The sequence below is a fragment of the Lingula anatina genome, chromosome 2 (genome assembly GCF_051362555.1).
Source record: "Lingula anatina isolate TDL-2025a chromosome 2, LinAna3.0, whole genome shotgun sequence".
Taxonomy (NCBI): domain Eukaryota; kingdom Metazoa; phylum Brachiopoda; class Lingulata; order Lingulida; family Lingulidae; genus Lingula; species Lingula anatina.
In genome coordinates, this window is record NC_141768.1 from 24974704 (window position 1) to 24993714 (window position 19011).

At 32.9% G+C, this 19011-nt stretch overlaps 3 protein-coding genes across 7 annotated transcripts in view; 2 read left to right on the plus strand and 1 right to left on the minus strand.

Annotated features, from left to right (window-relative positions):
- On the plus strand, window positions 1–14470 carry LOC106165555 (UNC93-like protein MFSD11). Of its 4 annotated transcripts, none has more exons than XM_013543795.2 (16): window positions 1–177; window positions 1849–1913; window positions 2193–2300; window positions 2952–3031; window positions 3435–3531; window positions 3928–4110; window positions 4488–4526; window positions 5613–5668; window positions 5901–5966; window positions 9297–9419; window positions 9617–9794; window positions 10064–10127; window positions 10454–10525; window positions 10734–10904; window positions 11141–11176; window positions 11860–14470. In XM_013543795.2, the coding sequence occupies exons 1-14, from the start codon at window positions 70–72 to the stop codon at window positions 10896–10898; spliced, it is 1404 nt and encodes a 467-aa protein (XP_013399249.2). In that variant the 5' UTR covers window positions 1–69; the 3' UTR covers window positions 10899–10904; window positions 11141–11176; window positions 11860–14470. The 4 variants fall into 4 exon arrangements, with proteins under 4 accessions (XP_013399249.2, XP_086860424.1, XP_013399248.2 ...); XM_087004298.1 differs by lacking the exon at window positions 2193–2300 and adding an exon at window positions 2407–2514 and having other exon boundaries at window positions 11812–14470; XM_013543794.2 differs by lacking the exon at window positions 2193–2300 and adding an exon at window positions 2407–2514.
- LOC106165557 (death domain-containing protein CRADD) lies at window positions 14263–18477 on the minus strand. 2 transcript variants are annotated; one of them, XM_013543801.2, is made up of 4 exons: window positions 18353–18477; window positions 17220–17599; window positions 16466–16711; window positions 14263–15874 (listed from the first exon to the last, which is right to left on the minus strand). In XM_013543801.2, exons 2-4 carry the CDS (start codon window positions 17566–17568, stop codon window positions 15840–15842), a joined length of 630 nt encoding a protein of 209 aa, XP_013399255.1. In that variant the 5' UTR covers window positions 17569–17599; window positions 18353–18477; the 3' UTR covers window positions 14263–15839. The 2 variants fall into 2 exon arrangements, with proteins under 2 accessions (XP_013399255.1, XP_013399254.1); XM_013543800.2 differs by lacking the exon at window positions 18353–18477 and adding an exon at window positions 18009–18205.
- The window catches only part of LOC106165534 (general vesicular transport factor p115-like), a 12495-nt gene continuing 11849 nt past the window's right edge, over window positions 18366–19011 (plus strand). The window contains exons 1-2 of the mRNA XM_087004295.1: window positions 18366–18520; window positions 18876–18962. Of these exons, the coding sequence (XP_086860421.1) occupies window positions 18458–18520; window positions 18876–18962 (150 nt within the window). The 5' untranslated portion in view covers window positions 18366–18457. The remainder of the gene's footprint in view (window positions 18521–18875; window positions 18963–19011) is intronic.

The following is a 19011-nucleotide window of genomic DNA, read 5'->3' on the forward strand; positions in this document are numbered from 1 at the left end:
CACGTCAAAAATATAACATCAATTTATTTGTAAAACATTCTTGTTTTTTTCATCTCACCCGATCATGTGATGTCAACATTCGAAAACATGGCGGACTGGAGGCTCATCAATGTGCTGGTGCTAGGGATTGGTTTTATGTTTATATTTTCTGCTTTTCAAACATGTTCCATGGTAGAGGTGAGGAATTAAATAGGCATTGTTTTCAAAAACGTACAGAGGGATTTCGTTTACTTTAATCTTCCTAATTTTTGTTGTTAGTCTCACTCTGTAACCGAGACAGAAAGTACCGAAAGTTGTATCCCCTGTCCCAGCAGCTGCAGGTGTCTCAGTTTTACCTGACATGTAAGGCCGAAAACGGAGGCAGCTTTTCTTTAAAAAGATCATTTGTCTGGTAGTTATACATGGATTGTTAATTTAATCATTCTACAGACGGGTTTTATCTAAATATTTTCATACCGTCTAATTTTCGGCTCTACTCAAGAGCCTTCGTTAGGACAAACTGGTCATGCGCTGATCTTGTATTCATCGACCAATTATCCTATGAATGTCCCCTTTGGCCTCCTATGCCCAAGCGGTCAACATAGTAGAGTGCATTCCCAGAGATTTAGATTGATCCATCCGTATCGACGTAACTCCCTGGGGGTTCACGCTAAATTACTGTCAGTCGAGCACACACCATAGATATAATTACCCCCTTACAACTTTTAGTAAGCGGGACAGACATTTAAGCCGGCTAAGCTGACAGAAATCTAGTGAGACTCCCCACAGGGATAGATCAATTTAAAATCTGTGGCAATGGGGCCACAGATGTGGGCCAGCTGGTACAGTAGTGCCTCTGATCCCCATTGAAGTCCCAGTTCAGAGAGGCAATGTTCATGACAAATGGATTTCTAAATGCCAAAAGATTTAAGTACATAAAAGATTATTTCCTGCCTGGAACCAAACTCTGCATAATCATTCTGGCCAATGCTACCTCCATTAAACATGATTCTGAGCAGTAGATTGCTTCGTAGGTTAAAAAATTGCGCCTCATTATTTCACATACCTTACACATTCACAAGTTCTTTTTTTTTCTTTTTGTTTTGTTTTCTTTACTGGGTTTAACTTTCATGGCAACATAACTGGTAGACAAGCAGATTAATCTTTCCTTACTGATAGCTCTGTTGACAGGAAACTGGTTTTAATTTTTGTGCTAGCTAGAATATATATGTTTATACTGGAATATACTAGTATATCTCACTCTGGGTAGTTATTAGCTGAATGCCCCCCCCCCTCAATCTTTGAAATTGAAAAATAAATAAACTGGTATTGTGCATTCAGGCCTGTTTTGCAGTTGGTGTGGTGATTTTCTTTTAATTTTGACAAAATTGAAACAATTGAGAAAAGGAAAACATTATTTTTGACTAATTTGCCAAACTGAACTTTCTTCCACAATTAGCAGAACCTCTTCTGTCTTACTCTTAGCATGAAATGTATGGCTATATAGGAAACATGTATGTTTATGATATGATAATCTTATCAGATTCAAAAGTCAATTGCAATTGCAGTCGTTAACCCAATATAAAATGACGTTATCTTTATTGTGTGTTTGAAAGTTTATATACATAGCGTCACTGTGAACATTTGTATTTAGGTTAAAAAAGGTCCTGTGGAAACCAGGTCAGATACCAATATCACCTGTGCATCTACGTATAATTCACCAGTAACATGTTCCAAGATTTGACACTACACTTGTTGTGTGCATAAATAGGTTAAATAATGAAAGCATTTAAAAAAATTCTTACATTGAAAATATTATTTTTGAAAGATTGAATCCTCTTTTTCTTATGTAAAATAACTCATTTCCAGCAAACTGTCATTACTGATGCACGGGACGCACCAAATAGCACATTCACAGGGAATGGTTACACCAGGTTTGTATAGTTATACCCTAAATGATGTAATTAATGGAAGTTTCGACAAATATAGAGCTATCTCAGTATATGACATACTAGTATTGCAGCCTCTGAAAGATTATATAAAGGTATTACTTGGTTCAAGTGGCAGCAGAGTTTCTTGTCAACTCTGAAATTCAGAATGTTGTAACAAAGTAGGAGGTAATATGTTTGTTGCTTGAAATGAGGTTTCATTTTTATTTTAACAGAAAGTCAATTTTATTTATTGTAAAATTTTATTATTATTTTTCTTTGTAGTCTTGCAATTATATACATCTTCTCCTCATTGTTCAACTGGGTAGCTCCAGCCATTGTGAATTTCCTCACACCCAAATGGTCACTGGTTGTGTCAGGGTTTACGTATTTGTAAGATTCATTATTTTTATCCTGTATCATCCTTTCACCTGTTGCAAACCCTCTCCTTACACGCCTTAACCTTACTTAGCTTAAAGACATCACTTCTGTTTTCCAGTCTAGCTACAATCTATGTAGTGTTTGCTGCTGCTAACTGGATAGCGCCCTCAGTGGTCGCTCTCTGTGGACCAAAATGGTCCATGGTGCTTGGAGGTTTTTTATATCTGTAAGTTCTGTACATATGGCTTTTGTAACAAATTCTGCCTCTGCTGAAACATTGTTCTAAAATGCAGCATGAACAAAAATATGTTTTGAAGTTTTGTGTGTGTGTGTCTGAGTGTGTGTGAGGAGGAAGGAAAGTGTAAGAGCATACTATAACTTTACAAGCAGTTGATAAACTTTTCCAAACCTGTTCCACACACGCTGCCTTGATATCCATTTTTCTTAAGCTAATTTGGAAAGTTAAAATATTTAAATCTTATTTAAAACCACTTAAGTTTAATTTATTTAAAACAACACTTGAAAAAATTAATAAGATATTATTAGTGTGAATTACCTCTAAAAATTAAGTGCTGTAATATTTTGCAGCTTTTAAAGCTGAGACTTAGTGCCTGTTTGGGTTTTGTTGAACATTAATCATACACGCTCATATTTTCATTCTAGTTTGTTCATAGCATCTTTCTTATATCCAATGACATGGGCTCTGTACGTTGGATCAGTGTTAGTAGGCATTGGGGCTGCAGGTAAAATCATAAAAGATCTCATGTCTTATAGATTTTGTGGTCGTTAAATTTTTTCCAGTGACAGTGTTTATTATTTCCAGCAGACAAATAAATAAAAAATGATTATCCACAGGATTTGTTTAGCTGCCTTTCAGTAACTGAATTCATTTCATGTCATTCATATAAGTGGGTTGATAATTAATTTGTTTGCATGTAGTTTATAACTTTTTTGTTACTTTAATAAACATTACAAGTAATTTTCAGGTGCGGAACTTTGACTTTTCCTGATAAATTTTCTTGAAAGGACCAAATCTTAGCAACACCAAAGATAAAAGTTTAAGTTTCACATCTGAGAATATTTATCTATATATTAAGGCCTGAATTTGATATATTGATAAAGCTTCTTATTTGGTCTTATTTTCAGTATTGTGGACTGCCCAAGGTAGCTTTCTCACCCTCAACTCTGACGCAGAAACGGTTGGAAGAAACAGTGGCATATTTTGGGCCCTTCTCCAAAGCAGGTAGAAAGTTTTATTGGGGCAGCAAACTCTTGAATTTTGATCAACACCTCTGACAGTGACAACTACCATTTGGTTTATGTTATATTTTAAAAATTGATTAAAGAGAGTAACAGAAGAAATGAGAGAAGATGAAAAAAATGTGCTACATTGCCCATGTACTCATTTAGTTCCTTGATTACCCTTCTTCTTAGGACACAACATTATAGTTCAAAAGACATTGCTGAATTTTGGAACTATTTGAAAGACTACAAAAACCTTCAAAATTTTAATTTGCTTATAATAATATACTGTTCTAAGTTGAAAAAAAATCCTTGAAAATTCTATCAGATGTTTGTTTGAATTTCATTATGAGTGAATTTGTAGTTAATATTATATTATACTTATATTGTATTGCAGTCTTCTGATTGGGAACCTGTTCTCATATTTTGAGTTACGTGGAGCCACCACAATATCAGATAGCAGACGGACAGTGCTGTTTGGAGTGTTTTCAGGGGCCTGTTTCCTTGGTGTTCTTAGCTTTGTGTTTTTGAGAAAGGCACCTTTTACTTCTAGCAAGGAAATCCAGAATGTTAATATAAGGTACCTGTAATCATATTTTATTATATTTTAAGAAATTCTGGGTTGGTAATTTTGGTTAAATTAAGTATCTGTTACAGGAAAAAAGAATAAAATTGACACCCTGGAAGATTATCAGATTAAGTGAACAGTATTTTCTTTGAAGATCAATCTTTAAAAAGGTAGATTTCATAGATTGGTGACGTGTTTAGGGTTAGCTGCTGAAAAAAAATATTGTCATAACATTTACTAAGTAGTCAAGATTTTCCAGTGTATTTGTGAGGTTTAATGTCAAGGAAACTAGTCTCATGTTGTAATTAAATAAGAACTGGACCATGAAAACCCAATGGGTGTAACAGGACTTAATTTGTTGGTGATCATTTTGTCAAATTGAGTTGCAGTTCCAGTGGAATAAGAACTGGACCAGGGGAACCCAATGGGTAACAATTTTATTTTACTGAAATGATATGGAAGTTGTTGCTTCCTTTTTTGTCACTGTTTAGATATATATGTCAATTTTCAGTTCACCACTCCAGCTTCCCAATCAAGGCAACTAATAAAACCTTGCCTCATTTAGTCAAAATGTTTAGAATACACACATTTTTTGTGATTCTTTTGTCATTACCTGTGATCAGTTTGATTGTATATGAGGGTGGGTTCAATTTATTACTACTACAATTAGATTTTATCTCCAAGTAGTATGGATAATTCAAGCCATAGTTGCCGGTACAATATGTTTTAATTGTTGAGGGATTCAACCTTGACTTGATTATTAGAAGAACTTTTCAAAAAGTTAGAACCACAGATTGCTGATTTTTGAAGGGTTTGCTGCTGAGAAAAAAATATTGATCGGTCACACTGAAATAAGATGATATGTCAAGGTAACTCTTACATTGTAGAGAATTAAGAACTGAACCAGTTGAAGCTAATTGGTAGTAGAACTTAATTCTACTAATTAAAAAGTCAACCATGCTGCTTTACTTAAAATTGGAGGTAATAGTTATTCGCTTGCTTTTTGACTGTGAAGACACGCTTATTTTCTGCTTTGATTATTTTGTCAAATTGAGCTACAGTCCCACCATTTCTTTGCTCAGTTTGAATGTATATGAAGGCAGATTCGTTTGATTACCACACGAGTTGGATTTGCTTTCCAGACCATATTGATAATTCAAGTTGTAATTGGTACTCTGTGATTTACATGGTAATGGATTCCTTCTTGCCTTGATTATTTGAAAAAATCATTCAAACAGCCCATTGCTTTATTTTCAAAAGGCTAGATTTAAAGATACGTATGATGTGAGTGCCTTGTATGGTATATAAGTTTACAAGTGCCAGTTTCTTACATGACACAAAGTCCACGCCTCATAACCAACCACAGTAACTTGACATAGGATCAAATTTTAAAATTGGCTTAAGGGGATATAGTTTTGCCTATGTTATCCTATATTTTGTAATTTTTCCAAGTTCATGGTATAATTTTATTTAATGTAAGATGATTGATTGTAAATTTTTGATATAACTTTCAGTACTGAAGTAGTTAATGTAATGGAAGACAGACCTGCTGGCCCTGTGAAAGCTTTAGGTAAGCAAAGATCTACATGTTGTGAAAAAGCTGTTACCAAGTATATTCTTGATATAGTGTGTATCAGCAGGGTATTTTTCTTAATCATTATCATATTAAGAATTAGTTTGTTTATCAGTATGAATGTTTATTTTGTCACTTAAACTTTTATTACTTCCCATTTAAGTTTGTTAGTTTGCATTCACTGTAGATAAGAATTGCTCTGATATATGTTTTATTTCTGTTATTGCAGTTCAGTCTTTCAAGTTGATGGCCACAAAAAACATGCTGCTGCTCAGCGTATGCTTTGCTTATACAGGTAATATCAGCCAAAATATACCCTATAAAGTTTATATGGGCATTTTTACAATCCTGGGCACTTTTCAGATTTTCCCACATATTGCTAATTAACAAATTACATACATATGATCAAAGAATTCTTTTATCACTATGTTAGAGAATGGTGTAAGTGAAGATAAACACTGAAAATAGAAACCAAATATCACCACCGAGTCCAAAGTTATGCTAAAGCAAAGCCCGAAAAATGACCAAAAATTTTTCCCATTTTAGTCATATGAAATAAAAAGCAATCTGAAATAAATTAAAACAGTGTTTGGCATGACATTTTTGTGGATTATAAAACACTCTGTAGTATGGTGGAAGCAAAAAATTTTAAATATTAACAGGAGAGAGGTGTATCCTAGAAAAAAAGTCTTTTAATGGCATGCTGGTATTTCCGTTAAACGAAATGTCCATTCCGAAACAAAAATAAATTACTTTCAGAAAATATATCATAAAACATACAGTATAATTAACCATCCTAATCATTATTTGGATGTATTGGTATTGTTTGTATCAAATAATGAAATCTGCGCGATGATTCTGGAGCTTGACATGGAGTGCAAAATAACCCTACCGTATTTTTCCGTTAAATTTGTCCATTCCGAAACATTGGGTTTCTCTTACATAAAAAGAATATGTTGATACCTAGCCTGTTACAATAGATATTAATCTAAAGCCCAGGGCATGTGATATTTATTTTTATATAAGAAAACCCCAGTGCACAGAAACCCATTTAACTGTGGCCTTTTTTGAGATGCTTGTTAAAAATTGTCCATTCCGAAACAAAGTACCTTTACATTGCCAATGTTATAAATAGAGAAAAATCTGTCTTTAATGCTACATGTTTCACTTGACATGAGCAAATTACTGTAAAAGCATCATGCATATGACATAAAAATAATAGAAAAACATTTCTTCAATGGCAACTTTTTAAATTTCTATATATATCCTCAACAAAAAAATTCATTTTTGCGAGACAGCATCTTTTCTTTGGATCTACTAGAACTTCCATTGCATATTTTCCCAACGTTCATGTATTTCAAAGTTAAATTAACCATTAATTGAAGAGATTATATCAGTATAAATAGAAATATAGGCAATTTGGATGCTTTGTATCGGAAAGGACATTTTTTAACACATTGTCTAAAACACTTGTTTACTCTTTGGTCTGCTCATCTATTTATTATTCATGAGGAAGAGGATGATGGGAAGCACATCAAATTTATGCAGAATATAATTTTGAATAATATAGCTTACCTTACTTTAAATATTGCTTACTTATGATGTACATAAAAGTATACGAAAATAGTTATGAGGCTACACATGTTAAAGTTGCGAGAGTCAGTTCACTGGCACAGTTTACAGAGGCGCTTGCAGGCAGACACAGGTTATAATTAACTTCCTGTGATTATTTATAACATATATATATATATACATACATCATATTTATATATATATATATATATATATATATATATATATATATATATATATATATATATATATATATATATATATATATATATATATATATATATATATATATATACACACCATTTAAGCAATTTCGTAAATGTTAAATAAATGTCCATTCCGAAACACAGGACATGCCTAAAAGGATATATTTAAAAATTTAATTACTAAATTTAAACCTGACCTTGTCAAATAATATTTTATACAGCTATGAGCTGTAACAAAAGGAAGTAGAATAGGGTATAATGGAGTGTAGAAGACTCTATTTTATGTCATGATCAAATACTAATGGAGTAACATTTCAAAAAAGAATCAAAAACTATCCAAAATGACCAATTAATGTAATAAAAACATTTCAGTTTTAATCTAGTTAACTCATATTTTGTCCAATGATTGCTTCACCTGTACCTTGTAAACCAACATACTATGAGATCTTAAGGCAATTTCATAAATGTTAAATAAATGTCCATTCCGAAACAAGGACATGTCTAAAAGGACATATTTTTTAACATGTCTTCACTGTTGGTAAATCTGACATTGTCGAATAATATTTTATACAGCTATGAACTGTAACAAAAGAAACTGGAATAAGGTGTAATGGCGTAAAGAATACCTGGAATATATCTCAGAATCAATATTTAATAAAATAAAATTCCAGTAATGAATTATTAGTACAGAATAGACAAAACAAGCACAAAATGTAATAAAAAGACTTCAATTTTAGTTCAGCTTCCACCTATTTTGCCCAGTTATTCATAGACTTTACCTAAAACTTATAAACTCAAATACTACAATATATTAAAACAATATCATAAATGTTAAAAAAATGTCCTTTCCGAAACAGGGATGTTTCGGAAAGGACATTTATTTTAACATGACACTGCAATTAGCGCACATGTCCGTGCAAAATAATATTTTACACAATCATGAAGCATAACATAAAGAACTAATGCAAGGTAAAGTGAAGTACAGAAGTCCTCAGAATATTTCAGAATCAAAGACTTCATGGAGTCACATTTCATACTGAAACAGGAAAATTACAAAATATCATTGATTCGTCAAATTTTGGATATTTTCATCCATTTTTTTTGCAAATACATAAAAGAGCAATACTCTCTGAGTAAAACTAAGTGGTTTTTTGGAGATCAATACCTTAAATTATCATAAAAGTCACACACTTCAAGGTTTAGCTTATGAAAATTAAAAAAATGATTTTCAAAATTCAAATAATCATATCTTTATACATACACAAGGTTTTATCTCGGGATTGTCATTTCTTATACCCTTCAGGTCTATACTTTCAAGAAAAGTACAAATTTTAACACAATAATGACTTCTATTTTTGACCCTTGGTGGGAAAAAAAGGAGCCCAGGATTGTAAAAATGCCCATATATTGCTGGCCTCAGGCTTGTCCTAGAAGTTTTAACTAGCTTTGTTGTTATAATTTTTTCAAGTGGGTGATTAACAACAAGAAGGACAAGGACAGGAACAACAGTTTGGGGGGGGGGGGTTGATTTTGGGTGTTTAACATTCTTGGTAATGGATTATTGATAATGTGATTGTGACCTCACTTTCATATGTGCCTTACATAAGTTATGAAATGTCTGGAAAATGGCAACCACTGCATTATTATTATTTACTATATGTGTTATGTAAAGAATGGGTGTATAAAATATTTAGGAGTTGTGATGTAAACTAGTTTTTCCTGTTTATGTACAAGGAATATTTCTGATTGAATTATTTCCATCATGTTAGTCCAATAATTATTAAAAGCCTTTAGGCAACATGTAAATGCTGTCAATACATAAATATAATTTCTGTTTTATATCCAAGGATTGGAGTTAACCTTCTTCAGCGGAGTGTATGGGACAAGTGTATCCAATACCAAAATACTAAAAGACCCGGATGCTCTGATTGGGATCTGTGGAATGTTTATAGGTGCTGGAGAAATAATAGGTAAATATCTGGTAGAATTTTATATTGTTGTATATACGATGCATCTTTTTAGAGTATCTGTACAATGATGTGCTGTGTTGGCCTAATGAATTTTTCAAAAAAACTTAAAATGGACTCTGCTTTAAATGTACTTTACTTCTATTTTTGGTAAATTCAGAACGATTCAGCTCTTAGGTAGAATTTATGTTTAATTTCAGGTGGTGCGGCCTTTGGGCTGTTGGGAAAGAGAACCAACCGGTTTGGCAGAGACCCCATTGTTTTGTTAGGATTTCTGGTGCATACTGTGGCCTTCTTTCTCATATTCATCAACATCCCAGATATAGCTCCAATTCATAAAACTGAAGATGTGGCTTATTTTTACAGTGTATTTCCAAAGTGAGTGATTTAAAATGTACAGATATTTTAAGATATTAGATTTGGTTTCTTAATTTTTTTTTTTTTTTTTCATTTTCATTTTGTCTCCACTTTGCACTCCTTCCTATCCTGATGTGAAGAGAGGCAGGTGTCACCTCTTATACACCTGAGGTGGACACAGACCTGAATAATTTTCCACAGAAAAGCTTAGCAGTGTTCTGTTTGGTATCATGCATCACATAAATTTATGAATTTGATGGTCTGTTTATAAGTGTATTGTTATTTTTCAGTGAATACGTGGCAGTGTTGTGTGGTTTCCTGTTGGGATTTGGTGACAGCACCTTCAACACTCAGGTGTGTTCTCATATAGATTTCAGAAAAAATATGTTTACAAGTTGTGTTATAAAAATTACAAAATAGAATCATGAGATTAAACATGACAAGTAAACACCCAAAAGTAATGGAAAGAAAAAAGAATGTTTGTAATTCTTAACTTGTTTTTGCTATATTTGTACGAAATTTCCCTTTGAATGAGTTGTACTAGAATTTATTGTACTGTTAGCTCATTTAACAACACTGATTTCAAATTATCTTTGAAAAGAGTGCTGTAAGATTGAATACACTTTTAAATTTTCATCAATGAGAATATTTCAAAATTCATTTTTCTGGTAACTTTTCAGATCTACTCCATACTTGGTTTCATGTACCCAGATGAGAGTGCCCCAGCCTTTGCCCTCTATAAATTTATGCAGGTAAAATCTGAAGAAGTTACTAATTTAGAATTAATGTTATAGTATAAATTGTTAAGATAGTAGAATGGTATTAATCCCTGACAGGATCTCTCATGATTTTCTTTAAGTCAGTAAGAAGATTTTACTCCTGAACTCCTAAAGTTATTTTCTGTGATGTAATTGAATAAGAAATATAACTTATATTTTCCAAAATGTTTCATGTTTCCAGTCTCTGGCTGCAGCTGTAGCATTCTTCTACAGTGACGTGTTAATACTGAAGTGGCAGTTGTTGATTTTGCAAGTGATGTGCGTGCTAGGAAGTTTCTGTTTTTTCATCGTTGAATGGGGTGCATCACATTTGCATGGACCTGGCATGTACACTTCTATTGATTGACAGGAGGTAAGGAAATAACAAATTGGGAAAATCATAATACAGAAATGTATAACAGGCCGGGCTTTTGATTCTATACTTATTTGAGGTGCACTAAGTCTTGTAAGACTTTGGAATGTTATAAGATATTAAACTTATTGTTTTTTTTTTTAATATGGCTGTCTCAGCTGTTAATATATTTGAATTAAAAGAAAGAAATATTTTTTTGGGGATTTTCTTACCTGTTGTTTTGTTCAATGTTTTAGGACTCTGATGACCAACTCTCTGAAATATATGATCAGGTATGAAAAGGCCGATATGTGTGGGCATTCTTTATGTGAAACTCATTAAACATGGGTCCTTATCAGAGGTGCACTGTTAACATTATGTCTTTATATGATATAAAATCTTTTATAGAAATTACAGTAAATTTCCTCTAATCACCAACTTGAAGGTGAACACTAACTAAAAAAATGTTGAGAAAATTAAAATCTATAAACCTTTTTTGTTTTAGAGTATAACATTTTTCTATTTTTTGAGTCACTATTGTAATCAATATGGAAGCTTGTGAATTATTTATGCAAAAATTTTAATTTGAAACATCAATTTAGACTTTAGATAAATCTGTTGTCTTCTGGAATTTTGTCGTAACATTGTGTAATCATGTGTAATTTGTCAGCAAGCTTAATAGTGCTATAACCATTATGAATCATTTATGATGTATTCATAAAATAGTAAATTATAACTATGTGATAAACTTTGTACACTGCTGCATGTGTATTGTTTGAGGTATTGAAAATAGCTGGATAAATATTCTTATACATAGATAAAACCTATTAAAAGAGGCGGTGGTGTGTTTGGAATGTCTTGTGTATCGAATATTTGTGCTGACTCTTTCATATATTTATTATTTATATTTGTTCTTTATTTTTTTTAGTCTGGAGTCTTAAGAATTACTTAGAAATTTCACTTTCAACCTTTCCAGGGTGAAGAGGACCACTTATTGTGAGAAATTATTTAGAATAGATGAAATATAGAAAACATTTACCACTTTTTGTGTCCAAAAATAGTTTTAAAAAGTAGCATGGAGCCTTTATAACTTTATTGCAAAGACAACAACACCAGTAACTTGTGCCCAAGCTTGGAATCATGTCCTGTCCGTGGACTACTGGCATAAATAGAGAGACTTAAAATGAGTGACTGCCAAAGGAAAGTCACAGTAAATATTTATAGGCAAGAAAGTAAGTGCAAGGGTGACAAGAAGTGGTGGCTTCAATTGTGAATTTGTTTTCGAACAAAAATAAGGTGAAAACACTGTTGGGTATGATTTTTTAATGAGCATGGAATTGTTCAAATTTGGCAAAATGTTGATTAAAATGGAAAAATAACTGCCATATTTTGCTACAAATTTGCCCTTTTCTCCTTTAAAATTATATATAAAAATAAATGCAAGAGTGAAAAAGTGAATTGGTCAAAAAATTGGCCAAAATTGTGATATGAATGAGATTTTTTTGTGCAATTTATATAATGTTGAGAGTATAGTTCCTCTTGAGTTGTATCATATTGTATGTACTGAAGATTGTTTTGGCATCAGTGGTGGGTGCTGCAATAAATTGTCAGATCTAACTTATGTTTGAGCAAGGAGTTATAACTCCTTGGTTTGAGTAAGTACTAGTTACAACAAGAGTCGTCCACTGTATGCGACATACAAGAGTGTAATTATATCGAGGCGCAGTCTGTAGGACGCATACAGTGGACGACGAGTAGTTGTAACTGACTTACACCACTGCTGGCATTTCGAACAATAGGATGAACACACCGAAGCATATGAAAATACAGGCAAGCCTTTATGCGAAATACAAATGCAATTATCCTTTTGTTCAAAGCACCAGTCTTGGTATAAGTAAATATGTAGTAACTGATCTTGTAAATCTGTCCAAATTGGTTTTTGTCTAGTCCTTGTCCTAATGTATTTTCTTTTAATCATTTAGTCTGTTTATTCATGTATTTTTGTTTTTTAGATAAACTAAACAATGACAAAAATCATCAACTCTTTTTGTCATACACCTGAAGATATTATCCATTCTATAATAACTATGGTTCTGTAGTAGTGAACTTTATTGTTAACTTGTAAATAGCTACCTTACTTTAGGGATATATACTTTTGCATAATGTACAAGGTCAAATAAAAATATGTACCAAGATTCAATTGAATTAACACATAAACAACTGTTCATATGATAATCCAAATATTGAAATCCACTTGTCCAGGAGCAATAATTGTGCTTCTCCTTGAGCACAATTTTTATTTTCAAATATCGAGAAAGAAGTAGCAACATCTTTCTTGTCTATCTCTCCCTAAAATTTATTTAAGTTGAACATTTCAATGAAAACAAATGTATAAGAAGATCTTAGTATTTATTTTAAGTCCCTACCTATTTATCTCATACTTACCTGAAATCTGTGCAAAAAACTGAAAGAAAAAAGAGAAACTAGTTCTTCAAAAATTTTTGTAGTTTATCCAGAAGAGCTACTTTTGATCAGTAAAAAATGTCAATGTTCTGTAAATAAGATTACTTAGATCATACTTTATCTCAGAATTACTGATAAGTATGATCTAAGAACAGCAGAAGATATTGGAGAAAAATATGTTTTAAAATGTAGTAGAAGTTAAATTTCCTAATGAATGTAGATTATGGTAGCTATAGTTTTTCTCCATAATGGCATTTAGTCTGCGTCATCAATATCACTTTAATGTTATGTAAATAAGACATCTCATTGTTGGTGATGAGAAAAATGTTATTTATGTGGAAATACAACACATTTTGGTTATAATTTTTATGTATACAACATATTTATCCAAGGTATCCATATGACATATCTTTACACATAATATTAAGTTATTACGTGGGCTTTTATTCTATTTGTGCCTCTAAATTGGGGAACATCAAGCATTTGAGGGCACTATAATACGATAAACAAAAACAAGGGTGTACTTGATAGTAATTATCCAATTAAACTGATATACATTCTGTTGATATTTTGTACAGAGTACATTCCACCTTGCTCTTCATAGAAAAAGTTTAGTTTTGGTTTATCACAATCCAATATTGAAAAATGTATTATTTATTTATTTTTATTATTATCATTATTTATTATTTTTGTATTAACTGAATTTTATGAAATTTGTGTAACTATAATCTTTGCACAACTCCGACAATTTTTTTGGTCCCAAGGAGTTGGAATACTAGTCTTCTGTATATGAATACTTTGCAATGTGTAAAGGTTGGGTTATGACTTTCTCTGGTTGCAGAGTTTACTTCCTACAACTATTACCACAGCAGCTATGCCAACAGCATAAGTTTACTGGAATGTAATGTTTTCAAAGTGATTTTTGTGTATTTTTATTATTATCCAAAATAAACTGATCAGTATGCATTACACAGAGACCTATTTTGTAAACTAATGCAGTTTTATATTCTGATAACAAGTCTTTTTTATTTGGATTAATTATTGCAAAATATTCTTATGAAATTACAGTGTAGGATTACCAAAAATTTAAAGAAATCTGAAATAAAATTTTCATATGAACTGCAGCATATTGTAGGATATTGCTTTTCTTCAACATTGTCTTTAAAAAAACAAAAAAAAAAAAAGATCTGGACCCAATAATAAAAACTGTGGGAAAAATATGTCTCAGTTTTTAAAATGTTAGAAAATTAAGAATATTAATGTTTCGACCATTAAACTTGGGCTTCGTTCACATGGAAAGTCTATTTTCTAAAAATCTATTTTCTATTCGCGGTATCTTATGATCATGGTGTGTGCCCTGAATATCCCGCGGCGTAATTACTGGCAGCGCGAGCCAGTTACTTATAGCATATTCTATTCACAAGATATACCGCAAAGATATACCGCGAATAGAAAATAGATTTTTAGAAAATAGACTCTCCATGTGAACGAACCCTTGCTTGGCTATACCACAGGTAAACAGGTCATAAAACACTTTCTACTGGTTCAGTTACAACACAGTAACAATGGTTTCACATCCCGGCACTAAGTTCAAAGCATACACTTTTCAGATTAACTACAACACAACAGTTATCAGACAAATACTCTGATGCGCAATAAATCAATAAGCCAATTAAAGCTGACAAATATACAGCTCAGAGCCTGTATCAACTTCAACTACAGCACACATCATGATTATATTATTGTTCCTGGCAAATGTATACAATTAAAGGAAATTCCAGTTATTTAAAAGATGCGTCTTTTACATCAGTGCCTTAACATGAAATGCAAACAAGTCTGGTAATGGCTGTCCTGCTCTAAAATTGGCAACTGAACATGTCATTTATATATACAAAAATACCATGGTGCTTTATTTCTCTGCCAAGGAGATGAAGCATTTACATTTCCTGATTTGTTACTTATTAAATTCTTCACTCAAAAATGGGTTGATTTTGATTAAATTTGCAGGTTATGTAAGAAATGGGCTATCTTAGAATGGTTTACATTAAATATGCTAAAAATCTGTTCATGAAATTATGAATAATTTTAAAAAATAATAATTGAACTGCCTTGGCAGGGGTCTGCACTCTATTACACTTTCCTTGTATAAAAATGATCACACATGCCCCTGCATAAAAACTATATCACTTCAGTTCAATGTAGATGGTTAAATGAAAATCTGTAATGTATGTACACATATGCACAAATGTATATGTAACAAAACGCTGTCTTCTGTGTAGAGCAATTTTGTCATCATGATGTCAAGAAAGAAGTAATAATACATCATCCATGGGACCCTGCACATGTCTTATTCTCTGGGCTTTCTTCTGAAACTTGTTTGAATCACACTTTCTCCATTTTGGTTCTTAAGTGTGACGCTGTAGGAAGGACTTGTAATACACTTTCCAAATGGAGAAGTCTTCTGAGGGAGATCACTTTAGGCAAACTGGGCTATCAATTGAGTGTAGATCCTTTCCCTTCCAGTACATCTAAAAATGAAAGAATTGTACACCAGTATTTTAAATTTGATACATTAAAACAAAAATTTGGTTGGGCCTTTTGGGGCCAACATCCTCTAAATACATGCAAAAAAACTTTCCTAAAATTAATGACATCATGCTGATTTTTAAAAGGAACCAGACTTGTTAAAACAAAAAGCAACTCAATAATTTGAAGTAAAACATAAACATAGTTTGGCACTTATGGGGCGAACATTCCGATAAAACATGTAAAAAGAAAAAAATCAATTACTTTTGTAAAAATTATCCCATCATTCTGATTTTCAAAAGGAACCTTTTAACCAAATATTGCTACTCAGAAAAATTAAAGTAAAGAGGCTGTTATACAGTTATAGGGACTGATGATTCAGACGAGGAGAATATATGCAGACTCTTTCAGTCTTGAGATTCTAAGATTATAATGCTGAAAATTCTGTATGCCATCATTACTAAAGTAATATCATGAATACAAATTATTTTCAATTTTTATTGTTACAAATGTACAAAGCTGTAAGTAAATGGACAACAATTACAAATGAGCCTTTTTCTGAATGAGCTAAAAAATCTGTTATAAACTAGTACCTGCACATCTATTTTGATTCAGTCCCCTTAATGCTGTAATTAGTCCATCCACACTGGCCTCTCGTCCCTTACGCTCACGCCAGGTAGTCAGCATTTGATACACTTGCTCTTTTAAATTTCTGCTATTTCGGTATTCTATATCTGCAATATCAGATTCTTCAAGTCCTAACTCTCTGGCTAGTGACTTCCAGCCCAACAGGTTGCCATAGTACTTCACTGTTAACTGGAGTGTTTTGTGGTTTAAAACTGGAAGAAAACAGTGATAAATAACACTAAATGCATTAATTCACTGAAATCTTTTAAAACAGCCCAAAATCATCATAATTCTTTTTTTTCATATTAGTTCAAGTGGAAAAACAGCCTACAAAACTACTGTGAAGATGGTTCTCAACTGAAACACTGATCGCATTCACAACGAGTTGAGCCAGGCTTTACAAATCCTGGGGACTAAATATGGCGGACGTACATGAAAGAAAAACCGCCTAATCTTTTAACAGTCTCTCCGCCTCTCACATGCCTCCCCATGTGTCGTCCCAATGGAGCCGAGATTTAATGACTGTCCCCCCCGCAGGGACGACGTGTGGGGAGGCGTGTGAGAGGCGGAGAGACTATTAAAAGATTAGGCGGTTTTTCTTTCATGTACGACCGCCATATTTAGTCCCCAGGATTTGTAAAGCCTGGCTCAACTCGTTGTGAATGTGATCTTTGTTACCAGTATATCAGACCTCATACTACAAGCTGATCTTCAACATACCTTCACATTTTTCTTTTGGTAATTCTTCAGGAGTCATGTACATATTTCTTAATCTCTCTTTCTCTTTTAGTTCTGTTAAATCTGTGTCCTCCAGTGCTCGAACTAGCCAATAGTAATTCTCTCTCAGTGACTCTATAAATAGTCTATAAGCCTTGGGTCCTCTGCAGGTCAAAATGTCCAGCAAGGCACAAGCCCTGTCTCTAGCGGTGGCCTGTATTGTAATCCTTTCAGCATCATCATCACTTAAAGCTCCTTCTTGTATAAGAAAAGGAAGAATATCAGACACTCTCAGGTCTTGGACAATGGCTACTCTATTTTTTCTGAGTATAAACCTTTCCGTCTCATTCATTTTGTCTTGCTTTAAATATCTTTTTTAAAACCTAAAAAACAGAAAAGATGTATGATGTTATGTATAGTTTGACATAGATGAAAGCACTTCAGTACTGTCTTTAATGCATAATACGTGTATTTATCTAAAGTAGACAACTTGTTACTGGGGAAGTCTTGTAAAATGAATAAGGAACTTTGTTGGTCTTTAACTGGTACTTCTTAAAAATTAAATACTCAGTACCCAGTATCTTACGTAGTTAATATCTAAGATTATTCAAATGAAGATTTTATAGATTGCATCCATCAATTAAATCTGCTCCCCTGAGATACAGATGTGGTAATTTTAATCTAAACAAAAGGTATGAGTATTGCTGCTGTATCTAAATTGACTGCCTGTATAACCACTTTCACTTTCAAACTTTCAGTTAAAGTTAGTCATTTATTATAAATAAATCTTACCTTCAAGATTTCGAATTATTCCACCGATATTCTATCTTGTGTTGGCTATGTTTAAGTCAGATTCAACTGCTTTCAGTCTTAATTATCACAGATGACAGTAAATAGCAATGTCTGGTGACGCTTCTATTAAACTCCTATTTTGATGTTTGACACAGTTGAGAACAGTGCATTTCAACGTTATTTTTTACATGACTTTGGGCATAAAGTTTGTTAATGAACATTAAATCATGCTGTACAATGCTTTGTTTAGTGGGGCCAATAAATTTCTACTTTCAGAAATCCTCGGTACTAGTATAAAAGTGTCAAAGTCGACACGCTTTTTCACATTCCAGTTTCCAACCTACCTATATACATCAAGAGGACTCTGGGACATTAATGGAAACATCCGGCGGAAGTACCACGTCCTCACGCACGCATGCGTCAGTTGCCAACCTGGAAGTGTAGGAGGGATGGATTATTTCCGAAATTTGGTAGCCCCACAGGGGGGTGCTCAACCCACTGGTGCAGAAACGGTACGAGTTTCATTTGTCTTTATTATGTGCACTCGTCGGACATTGTTGCTTCATACTGTGCACTGTCTTATAGTGATATCCACTGTGCAAACACGGTGTCATATGCCGATGCTCCAAACTATCTATCTACAGTATGTGGCTAATGTAAATGTAAATGTTGTATTATATTAACTGCGCCCCCATTCTCAGAACAGTTGAACCAAGTGTCAGTGTGCTGTGAACAGTATAAACTCTTACCAGAACTGTATAAGATTTTTTCACATTCATGTGGTACTGTACGATCTTGTAAATGTTCTACAGCTGCATTTACGTGTTACTTGATATGATATGGTAATAACCTTTGTTTTGGTTGCAGATTGAGAAACTTTGTGACAGAGTTCAGTCATCAACATTGTTGGAGGACCGTAGAGATGCAGTCAGAGCACTCAAGTCTTTATCCAAGGTGAAACATTGTATTTATTTTAGGTTACAACTAATGTCTATTATGTAGG